Here is a 12,749-nt window from a genome sequence, read left to right as displayed (position 1 = left end):
AGAGTCTCTGAAGCTCCAAAACCAGACACAGGAGAGCGGTTTAGTGTCTAGCCTGCTGGCTCAACAGCAACTCATTTTATGCACATTGTTAGTTATAATTCAATGCAACAAATTGACTGCATAAAGTGTTTCTGGTGTCTAAGTGAATTCAGACTTCACGTAAATAGCTGTGGGGCCGTTTTTCTTAGTTTTTCATCAGAAGGTATTGACTGAGCAGATGCTTTGAACCGCCATAGAATGTGCTGCTAGTCTCAAGTGTCATTAGCTTCGGGGCTTTTCCAGCTAGCGCCAGGTAAAGATTAGATAACAATCAGCCCTTTAATAGATACTGTTGGAGGCACTGGAGCCGTTCCTGTGCTGTGCCGTTCATCTGAAGCTAACAACAGAAGAAGAGAGAGTGGAAGCCGATGTCATTTCCTCCCTGATTTCTTCTCTGTGATGTACCGCTGAGCCCAGCAAGGAACACGGCTGTTGTTGAATTACATGTAACTGTTCGCTCAAACTAGTGTCAGTGTAAGTCTGTTTGTCTGTCTGTCTGTTTGGGCAGGTCTGACTAGATTTTGAAATGTCACATTTTTAGGCAAGTTCAAAAACAAGGCTCCTGAGGGTTAGGGTTAGGGGTTACATAAGGCCGCCAGGTATTTAGAAAAGATAAAGAAACACAAGGCTACATCGCAACACACACATAAATATGATTTTAAGAGTAAAACAACATACAAATAAGTTAAAATACAATAAGATGAATCAAACTGTAGAATAAAAAATCAGAGTGATTGATAGAAATAACTAGTCCCAAGTTTATCTCAATAAAAAGCAGTGAGAAACATCTACATTTTAAGCCATGATTTAAAAGAACAACGTAGGAAAAGATCACAAGTTTTCTTCAGACACGTGGCGCATAAAAACTGAACACTGTTCTCTCTGTTTAGTTTTGACTCTGAGAACAGTGAGCCGTCCTGTCCCTGACCATCTGAGAGAGAGGAGCACATCAGAAATATATTTGGTACTAAACCATTCAGTGATTTATAAACCAACAGTAATATTTTAAAATCAAATCTTTGAAAAACAGGGAGCCACTGTAAAGATCTGAGAATTAGACTCATGTGGTTTGTCCTGGTCTAAGTGAGGATTCTGAATCAGCTGCAGCTGTCTGATTGAATATGTAGAGAGACCTGTAGAGACTGTGTTGGTCAGTGGTCAGGCCTACTGAAGATAAACGCATGGACAACCTTTTTTTTAAATACCGCTAAGATACAGTCCTTAAGTCCTTAAATTCTTTATACATTCCTATTAAGGAGAGGTATTTTAAGTAACTTCCTATGTAAGTACGTGCAATAAATCATTATAGAGTACTCAATTACTTGCAAAAAACCCACAAAACATAAGAATAGGAAAATAAACTGGCTAACACATGGGGAAAAAAAGTGCGATTTGAAATTCATTTATGGAGCAACCACGTTTCAGTCATTGTTTACGTAAGAAAAATCATCAAACTTTCTACTCCTATTACATTGGTAAGACACCGCATTTCAGGACCGTCTCCGGAGTGCGGAGCTGCTCTCGTCCCGGTCATTTCAACGTCTACCAGGTTAGCACAAGCTAACACAGCAATAGCGGCTAACATCCAACAAACACCAAGCAGTTTAACAGTCCCAGCAAACTCACACTGACACCAAAACGGCTTGACCCTGTCGTTAAACCTGTTACTAACCTTTAGGTAACATTAGCCACATGAAGGGGCTGACTCTCACCAACTGTTTCCCAATGAGGAGCTCACACTCCCACAGCAGTAGTCTCATGATAAACAGACAAAGAGAAGCAGCGAGGCAAGGAGATGATACGCAAAACAATACACTGCACACAGTTCCACACTAATTTTTTTTTCTATTTTAAATGGTAAAACAGTATATGCAAGTCTTGCCCACATGTGGCAAGTTGGTTGACAATTACTCTACTACGTTGAACATCCAAATCAAATACTCAAGTACTCATGCCAATCCCTAAGTCTTATTAATTATTGATTTGTTGAATGCACTTACTCAGTGCTTGTATCGGACCATAATCACCTGGGGTCTCAGTTACAAAACAATGCATATGATCCATACTAAAAATGTGCATACGGACAAACGCCAAAAATGACGCGTGCCAAAAAATATTCAACAATTTCTACAATCAGACTTCCACCTCACCATCTGTGTCGCCAATTTCCCAACTACAAAATGTTCATAAGCATGGGTCAAAGTTTCTCTCATCCAGTCTGTTTTTAGAGATCACAACTTTTACGTGCGAAGTGGCGTACGTCCCCTTCAGGTCTCATTTTGTGCGTACGCAATGCTTATATGTAAATGAGACACCTGATGATAATGTCATATAAATCTGTGTATCGTCTGCATAACTATGGTAAGATAGTTTGTTGTTCTACAGCCTTCACTAGTGGAAACATGTAGATGTATGGGCTTTATTAAAAAGGAAAATACTCCATTTTATATAATTTCTTGTTTTAATAATAGGACTAGGCAATACATTGATAATATATCTATATCCTGATATGAGAACAGATATCATCTTAGATTTTGGATATCATAATATTAAGTGTTGTCTTTTCTTGGTTTTAAAGGCTGCATTCCAGATAATTTTCCAATCTTACCAGACCGTTCTGGCTGTTTTATTATTTACCTTTACCCACTTAGTCTTTCCTTATAGTCAACCCTACAATCTTGTCGGAATATTGACATCAAGGTATTTGGTCAAAAACATCCTTACATTTGATTTTCTCGATATCCCCCAGCCCTATTTGGTATTAAAAGGTTTTAATTTTAAGAAAGAAAAAAAAGGAGCCTTTGCATGCATCTACATAATAAAACATAATACATAATAGCTAACTCCTAACATGGTCATATCAAACTGAACACAAGATGTCATTTTAGTTGAATGATAGTGGACAAATATTCTCTTCATATACAAGAAGAAGCATCTGCGCAGGGTGTTTCCTAACTTTCAGTAAAATGAGGAAAAAAAGGGTCCTGCTATCATAATATGATGTGCATTACTTCACTGAAATTCCAAAAGTACAAAGGGCTTTTTGTTGGATGACATTCCTTTCTTAATATACTTCAATTATTAGGAGGAGTCCTTTGTATTGAGTAGAGAGCTCCAAAAACATTGACACTGGAGGAATAACATCTGCATGTTTACTCAGGAGAAGATTCATCCCTGATAGCCTCCACGAAAATGAAGAGGGGGAGAAAAAACAAGTGGAGGAAATTTGTGGAATCCCATCTGAGATTGCTTCCCTGATGGATTCCTTTTCCTGTCAGCTCAGACGAGAAATGAAGCCGGGGAAAATTAACTCCTGATACAGCCACGCTGAATTAGACAGAGAGGGGAGAGAAAAAAACCTACACACTTTTTAAGGATTCCAGCCTTGTCATTTTCAATTTTCTGCTCTTTGGACATGCTTGTATTCAGATTCCCCAACATCTATTCGCCATATCAATCCTAATTAGACAATCTGGGCCCACGAAGGATGGTAGCAGAGTTATTTGCATAATTTAATCATAAATACTCAGTGATACATATTTCCAAATGCATTTGTACAATTATCTTTTCATCCTTGGGGCAAAAGTATTAATATGATTAGGCAATAATTCTTTAAAAAAGGGGGAAAATAGGAAACCAGCAAGTGTGCACTCTTTTTTAAACTCCAGCTTTGGGCTATATGAAAAATTAATTAATTTCTGAGGAAAATCAATTTCTCTATGTGACCATATTAGACAGAGCCAGGCAAGGGCCTGCATTCCTTCTCCAATCAGAAAATCTCATCTGCTCCCTCTAACTTCTGTCAGTAGCATTTAACATCCTGGTACGAGCGCCAGTGACTTCCGCCATGCTCCCTAAATGTGCTGTAATGTGAAGGAGCCCGTGAGTAAAGACAAGCAGGGGAGCCCTGGCTGGGGAGAGAGGGGGGGAACGGAAATCAGAGTGACCCAAAATCTATTGCTGGCCTGTCAGGCAATCAGTCTCAAGTGTAAAATCATCAGGTAGAATCACTGTTAACAAATCTAGTTTAATATGCTAGATAAGTCATATTGACAGGTAGATTTTAAACAGCTTAGGTCTGTTGTCTATAAAAATCAAAGCTAATACCCCTTTATGGTCGGTGAGCATAGTAAAAATAGGTCGTTTTAATATGCTGATTAACGTGGACAGACCTGATGTCGATGTGTGATTTTAAACCATTTCATTCGGTGGAGGAATTAATTGGTAATTCAATTGCTGTTGCCGATCCAGTAAAGGCATGCAAATAAGATAGGAGCTTGGACAACTAATGCATCCAACAGGCAAATTAACAATACAGGCCTCTTTGCCATGCAAATAGCCTCTAAATCCACAAATGACATTAGACAGTGTCAAACAAAGCCTCTTTAACAAGTGAAATCTGTGCTTTCGACAGTCTTGGCTGAGCTTCATTGCGAGCTGTAAAAAAAAAAAAAAAAAAACAATGTTGAAAAAATAAAATAAAAAATGAAGAAAATTATGTTACTTTTGTTAACTGAACTAGTCTGTGGGTTTTTTCCTTAAAAAAATGTTTTAATTTGCACTTGTTCCAGCTGAATGAATGTCAAGTCAATAAAGCAATTCTGATTTTCAAGGAGACTATTTGTTTGCAAAAAAAAAAAAACACCTTGCCGCCATCTGCCAACTGCACAGTTGACTTGAGCACATGTACTGTACCTAATCAAATTTAGCAGAGCCCCACTGAAGGATTAAAAATGCAAAAAAAAGGGGGGAGAGAGAGAGAGAGAGAGAACTTAAAATGCTTGTTTTTCCTTCAATAAAGAAACAACACACAAAATGAGGGCCAATTTGACTTTCAAGAAAGTACTTGAATAGATTTGGATTTTAAACAGCTTTGTATAACATTCCCTCTTTCTCTCTCCCCCTCTCTTTCTCTCCCTCTCTCTAATCAGGCATCTGTCACTCTGTTTTTGAAGTTATTATCGCCCAAGCTCCCTCTTGGATGTGGTTGCTGGGTGACGGGTATCTTAGCACCCACTCTGACTGGGAATGATTTGAATGGAATCCAGAAATCTCCCCTGAGTACCTGTAAACACATCCGTGCCTTGTAGAAAACAAATATATTATAAGAGAGCTCAGCAGAGGAGAGGAGGGAGAGAGACAAGCTGGCACCCTCGGTGGCAGCTCACACTGAGCGCTAAACAAAACAATTACCGTCATTTGCAAATATGTGTGTTTAGGCATAAACACTCTTGAAATAGGAACAAGAGAGGTGATAGCTCTTGTAACGCTCTCTGTCATATCAGTATCAATTAAATATATCTGTTAAAGAAGAAGTCGCTCCGCTGTGACCTGTCATTCGGAACATTTCAGAGTAAGATCTGTTTGACTGAAACGAGCCGGGGAAAATCTATTTAAGAAGGGCATGTAAGTGAAAAGCCGTCCCATTCCCAGCGGTGGGACATTGTCTGGGGCGTGTGGTTAACCTTCAAGGGTAGACAATGATTGTCAATTAACTGCTGCATTTCTGCGCCCCAGCATCGGATAGCCTGCCCCCACAAAGCAGACCAATGAGAGATATGCGATATCTCTACGCCGCCCCCCCACCCCGTGTTATAATAACCTTTCAGAGAGTTCAAGTGTCACACAGCAATAAGAACCTTTTCCATCCCACCACGGGGAAAATGAAAAGGAAAACAAGTAGCTGGAACAGAGGGCTCCTGGAGGGCTCCTGGAGGGCCAGAGTCATAATGTAGGGGAGATTACTGAACCTGGATCAGTCTGGGAGGGAGAGTGAACACTGCTAATCTGGCACGAGAGTCCTTAAGAAAATGAAGGGGTCAAGAATGAATATATCCCTCATATCTTTAAAGATGGACAATAATTACTAAAACACCCTGTCGCCTTTAAGACAGAGTGCACGTCATTATAAAAGTATTTTTTTCGTTATAAATTCTCATCACTGTAATGAATAAAAAAAATCCTACTGAGCATTTCTGAGCACTGCTTTTCATTTAATATGCTCAGAAAGTGTTATGCTAAAGTAAGCATAGTGGGGAACAATTTGGTTGGAGCTTGTTTGTGTCCACATCAAAACTAAAGCAGCGGGATGCAGCGGAGCTCTGTGATGCTATTCACATTCACACTGTGTGCAAAATGAGAGTAGTGTTGTTTTAACACAATAGACCGTGGGAGGGAAAAAAACAGCATGTGAAATAGTAAGACCCATTGTACAGGAGTATTATTCACTTCATTGTTACCACTCTGCCACTGTATAATAAGAGTAGTGACATTGTGGTAATAGGGCGAGATGAAAAGCTAAACTATCTCACACAGCAGGCTGTTGTTGTGTAACCTGAGCGGGTTAACCGGTGAACTCGGATACTTTTTTTTTTTTCATCTGACAGTAAGTCAGTGCAAAACGGAACGCCGACTTCGGAGGGGGAACTCGTTCTCACCTACAGGGCAACCTGTGTCCTGTTTACTCAGACTGATCTTTTTTGTCAGCAGCAATTCAATGACAGGCGGTGTAAAGCACACATCCCTGCAAATAAAATCAACTCTTTCTAAGTAACAGAAGCCTTTTATCCAGCGGATGCCTCACTGTTCCATGATGTAATTCTCCAAATGGGGCAGGCAGGCGGGCAGGCCGGGTCTGAGTGATTGATTTCAGCCCAGCACCGGGAGTACCTGGCTGCTTTCAGAGACAATTACAGTCCTGTCCATGTGCCCGTAATAGCCCACCACTTTAGCGTCATTAAAGCGACGCGAGGCACTGCATTATCCTTTAACCCCATCGCTGGCCATCCCCCCATTGACAACCCGGAGAGTTCAACCACATACTTTGTCACCTGAAGCCCCACGCCAGGCTTGAGGAGAGGATCACCGCACAGTATGTTTTTCTCTATAGAGAGAGACAGAGGGAGAGGTGGTGGTGGTGGTGGTGGTGGTGGGGGGTTCAGCTCTCTTGATGCTTTATGTAAATGATGCTTAAGCACCAAAGTGCACAGGTGAGTTGTTGAGACAATTGCAACAGGGATGGAAATATGGAGCTGAAGCACATTTATAAGCCACAAATATTGTGTGTAGATGTGTGAGGCTGTTTTGAAGCATGCATGAAAAGAAAGCTAAAAATGTAGGCTACAAAAAATTAAAATAAATAGAATTAAAAATGTTTCGCTGTAATAATACCCCCTGTCTCTACCTTTAAATGTTATGAGAGTTATTTGATTTTGCATTTTCTGACCAGGCCTTTTAGTGCACTTTGCAGACACAGCACTACTTTAAGGGTCAAAAACCTCTTCATACATATGGATCTTAATGGTACATAAAAATGATCAGTTTGCTTGTGATACTAAGCATGCATCCTAAACTCAGAATTAAGTTTAATCTCGCACTATAATATTCCAAAAAGGCTGCTTGCTCTTACACTGAGACACCCAAGTGACTCTAAGTGTTTATTGCTATTCCCCACTGATGTGAGCCTTTCCATCATATTTGCATTTCCAGCTCATTTCTGGGTAGGAGATCAATATGAAATCAATCATAGTGACAGGTAAGATGGTAAATTTGACCAGGCTGAACCATCCTGTGAGACTGAGCGATACATCAAAGCTAGGAGCAACAGGACAGTAAAAATGGCTTTTAATCAAATATTGATCCTCGCTTAAATCACTCCATATTAAAATATTTAAAGCTCAAAATAATTGGAATGGTAACGTGGGTTGCTGCGTTAATTTTGTGTGTCTGTTTACGTCACTTAGTGTGTGTTAATTTCCTCAAAGCACGTTTCATTAAGGTGCATTATCATGTGTGTGTGTGACAATTATTCCTGGCAATTACAGTGTGGGAAAAAATGTCTTTATACACTCACACATGAGGCTTGAGTGTAATGTAACCTTGTGAAGAAATGTGCAGGGTGTCACACTAGGAAAACAATTAATAATAAAAAAAAATACTCCATGTTATAATTATGATAATCTGGGTTTTACTTATTTACTTTCTGGAAATCAATGTTATCATAATTGAAATTGTGCAGCCCCTGTGGCAAGGGCATAAAATTAGGCACAACCTACTTTTCCTCCAGAGTCATTTAAAATAAAGTTGAGCTCAAAGTTTCCTTAAATTAAGAGACACTGCCTCATAAAAGATCACTGTGGTGTTGTTTCTGGAATTGTCTTTGCAGTGGCAGCTCCACACCTGAAGTTTATTCAGCAGCGTTACTAAACTCAGCCGTTGTGTAGTCTACATTATCGATTCATTTGTTCTCAGGCAGACAGGCTATCCATCATGGCACAGCTTTGCCCTGCACGTGTTAAAAACTTTCACTAAACTTTTTCACTGATGTTGCGCGCTGGCCTCTTCCCATCCAACACACCAACCACGAGCACATTGCTTGGAAGTTTAAAACCCTATTCACACACTTACACACACTGTAACAGCAGATTTTTTAAACATGTGGTGATAAATTAATCACATCACTTGAGCCACTTGTTTTATAAAGGGAAAAATGTCTCCCCCTTCCTTGCTCCCGCGCCTTTACGCACGGCTGTCCGTGAAGACATTTAAACCCCAAAAATGCCGCACACAGCTCGCCACTAACCTCGCGTTGGTGCAGTCGTTGTACAGAGTCTCGAAGTCTTTTCTGGAGATGAGTTTGCAGCGGTTCACCCCGGGTTGGATGGCGCCGAGCCCTCTGAGGATGCGGACCTGCTCCACATTGCACACCACCGGCGTGATCTCCAGCCGCTTCAGCTTGGTGTAGACCGTGTGCAGTCCGCCGACCAGGTGCTTCAGGAACAGGTCGAAAGCCTGAGGAAGGCAGATGAGCTCGCAGCCGTCCACGGTGAAAGAGGCCACTTTGGCACCGCGCAACTCGACCATCTTGCACTCATTGTTTTGCGGTATGTTTTCAACAGGCGACGGGGTCGAGTACACGGGTTTGCCGGGGGGTAGCGCCGCGGTCGGGATGCCCGGGCTGCCGGTGGCGAGGAGCTCTGATCTGAACAGGTTCTGTCCGGGTCCGGATGGGGGGGCCAGGGATGGAGATGGTGATGAAGTTGTCGACGGCGGGGACGTCGTCGCGGAGGGAGTCGAGATCGGAGGCGGTGGGACCAGAGGAGTTGGTGGGATCAGAGCAGCCGGTACGGCCATGGTCACCTACAGGAGGGGAAGAGAGTAGCCGAAGTTCAAAGTATAAAACCCAGCCTGCCGAGACACCCCCAAATGAAAGAATCCACGAGAGTTTAGCTCCTCAGATAAGTTGGGAAGTAAAAAGAGCTGCCGAAAAAAGGCGTGCTGAGTGAGGGTTTTGGGGGGGCTGAGCGGCGGGACAATGATCAAAGATAGGAGGAGGAATGACAGGAGGAAAATGAGCTGAAAAGTGCAGCTCCGCTCTGTGGATGAGTTGTTGTTGTCACACGGTACAGAGAGGGAGGAGCTAGGGGACAGTGGAAGCCTTTGAAGAACAGATAACTGGGCTCGGGCTGCACTCAAATGTCTGCTAAATTGTTTATTCCACATTAGAGAGATCCGCTTGTGTCGGATCAGCGTCGTGCAGATTTGCACGTTTGTTTCCCCTGTAATCAAAGAAACACGCATTCGCAGGGTATGTCTGAAATGTCAGTTAACACTTACTAATGGCTCTGGCAACACATTAGCAGCCACACAGGTTACACCTGCTGTCCAACAGCATGCAAAACCACTGGGCGTATTGACTGCTGATCTCTTTACGCATCTAAATGTTTGGGGAAACTTTTGCACTTTGTTTGTTTGCATCCTGCAACTGTCTGCAAACCTTAATTTTCCATCCAGGCATTCATACTGCAAAAATACTGATGTCATAATTTCTGAGTCACCCTATCTGCAAGATAGGAAAATATGTCTGTATATGTCTGTATGATTATTGTATTAGCACAGTCAAACTGCAGCACAACATGATGCAGCGGTTGTTTTTGACAAACACTATATAGATTACACTGTATTGTACATATATATATATATATATATATATATATATATATATATATCTATACAGCTACTAATTAAAGTTAGGACAGTTAAAACAAGGACAAAAAGGTTAAAAAACAGCTTTTATCCAAAAACTAAGCAAATGTACTGAGACTTGACTGTGGAAATATGCTTGGATGGATGCAATACAAAGTTGATTTGCGCTGTGTGTTTTACAGTGTTTTTTAAATGCAATATTTATTACTGTTTCACTTTTACTTCTTACTTTATAGTTTGTTTTTGTTTTAATAAGCTCTGTCTTACTTATATATGCACTGAGGAGGTTGCATTCAATTTCATTACATGTACCATAACAATAAAGATATTATATTCTATTGGCTGTAATCACTTATCTCCAACAAAATGCATTGTAAAACCTATATTTTTCCATGTACAGTGCTCAGTGTTGGGGAGTAATTACTTAAATGTAACTAGTAACGTGTAATTACAAAATTAAATGTAACCAGATACAGTTACTGAGCAAAAATATGTAATTAAATAACAGTTACTGATCAAAATGTTGGTGATAACAAAGGGGTTATATATGCTTTCCGGTAAAAAGTTTAAATATAGAATATGACTTTCATTCTTCTGCTTTGCATCTTGTCACTGTGCAGGAACAGCCTCTTTAAGCGGACATTTTTCAGCTCAAAACATGTGTCACAAAAGTAATCAAATGTATTAGTTGCATTACTTTAATGATGTAAGAAAATAGTTACATTACTTATTAGACTTTTAACTGGCTAGCTGGTCATCTGTAACCTATTACATGTCAAAAATAACCTTTCCAACACTGACAGTGCTTCATGTCTGCACTTGTTTTCCACTTGCAACAGTTAAAATTGTTAATGAACTCCAATTAGCTGCACACAGACACACTACTGTACATGACAGACACCAGAACCTTCATACAGTCAGAGCTGATTCCATGTAACAATCTGCAGTAGTGTGAGAACAAAAAAACATTTAAACACAGACCATAAAAATGGTAACGTGTTTACTTTCTGGGTGTCTTGCACATGCACAGTTATGTCAACTTTAGCCACTGTACACACACACACACACACACGCTGCACAACATCCGGACGGAACGCCAGCGCGTTCAGGGGGTTGCTGAACCGAGCTTAACCCAGCCAGAACATGAACTCTGAAACTTTCTCTCAATCTCAGACAGCACAGGAAACAAGGATAAAGGCAGAGAGGGAGGAAGTGCAGCACTGTATCACGGGGATAAGGTCAAGCCCATGTACAATAAGGGCTCATATATAGTTTATTCAACCACCGTGGCATATCATGAATTACAATACCTTTCTTCCTGCCTTTCTTAGCAGATCATACTGCAGTTAACTATGTAAACATGCAGTGGGATTATCCTAACTTGGATGATTCATTACTAGATTACACTCTGTGATAAAAGTAGGACTTAGATATGTTGGATGGGGCCAGTAAAAATACTTATGTGTTTTTAAGGTGCTGCAGAAAACAATTAAAGTAGACTTATGGAAGTTTAGTTTGCAGGAAGCATGTTGCAGAAACTAAAGTGTGGGGAATTTTACCTTGCATTCCCCAAGATTACATCACATTTCCAAATAACCACTGTGTTCTGAGACACAAACATGAAAGTGAAAGTCACACTTTTACTTCTACGTGCCTATTTGCCGTTAGGTGTATTTTTATCAGCTGGATTTTGGAGGGTACATCAGCACTCACCGTACATTCTCATTAGCTGGAATGAGCGTGGTGCGCATCAAGAAGGGTGTTGCTTATCACATTTTGCCTTAATATTCTGTGTATTCCTGTTGTCCTGTTGAAGCCAGATCAGCTTTAAGATAAGCTGTGTGCCATTTCAAAATTATCATTCAGGGAAAGAGGTAGCTTGTAGTGTAAAATCAATAGCTGCTTAAAATTCATTGCCAGGCAATCCATTTGCCCTTTATGTTGCTAACCTTTCACTTAAATATGCACCATATTAAGATTTCATTATATACAATGAATGTCACAACAGTTTGCCCACTATTTCTCTTGTTTGCATGGGTTAACTGCAAATCATTGTGCTTGTAATGTCTGAAAAATGACTTTCATTAACATTATGCAGGAAAAAATATATGAGCCTGAGGAGCCTAATAGGTATTAAAAGGCACCACAGGATATGTGTGATGTTTTAGATACAAATGCCTTTCAACAGACTGGGTGGGCTGCATGTGTCTGACCCCGGTTATGAAAACACAGCGCAACACAGAAAGAAAGTAAACTGCAGTACTTTGTTGATGTAATTTAGCACAAATGCAAAATCATTACATGTGAAAATCATGCATGGGAACCTATGTTTGATTGTGACAAGAACATGTTGTGTATTTCTTCAGGCACGGTTTGGATATAGTAAATAGTGGCAGTGTCAAATTGTCCTTGCGAAAATACTTTAAAATAAGTACCCTGAATTAAGTTTCCAGCGTGACTGAACACTTAGTCGACCAAGCAGCACACACAGTTAACAGAGTTTTCCTTAAAGTACACAAAAGTACAGTACACGTGGATGAGATTGCAGTAAACAAATGACTATGTCAAAATGTAATCACCCAGCATGATGTATGGCATCAGGAAAGTGATTCAAAATGTATGGATGTGGGACAAGACTTGTGTATGATCAATGACACAGTATATTGTTTGATGTAATAATTTATTCACCCCATAAAGCTTTGATAAAACAATGTTGAAAAGCAATT

General features: G+C 40.4%; 1 protein-coding gene across 8 annotated transcripts in view; it reads right to left on the bottom strand.

The window, feature by feature from the left end:
• Positions 1 to 9,426, bottom strand: part of dachd (dachshund d) — a 122,090-nt gene extending 112,664 nt beyond the window's left edge. For 3 of the 8 annotated variants that reach the window (XM_049593592.1, XM_049593600.1, XM_049593593.1), the window contains exon 1: positions 8,621 to 9,426. In XM_049593592.1, coding sequence (XP_049449549.1) covers positions 8,621 to 9,171 — 551 coding nt within the window. In that variant the 5' untranslated portion in view covers positions 9,172 to 9,426. The remainder of the gene's footprint in view (positions 1 to 8,620) is intronic. The other 5 variants (XM_049593594.1, XM_049593595.1, XM_049593598.1 and 2 more) reach the window with 3 other exon arrangements.
• Between the last annotated feature and the right edge of the window lie 3,323 nt (positions 9,427 to 12,749).

This window comes from Epinephelus fuscoguttatus, linkage group LG13 (assembly GCF_011397635.1).
Source record: "Epinephelus fuscoguttatus linkage group LG13, E.fuscoguttatus.final_Chr_v1".
NCBI lineage: Eukaryota > Metazoa > Chordata > Actinopteri > Perciformes > Serranidae > Epinephelus > Epinephelus fuscoguttatus.
This window is presented reverse-complemented; position numbering and strand designations above follow the sequence as displayed.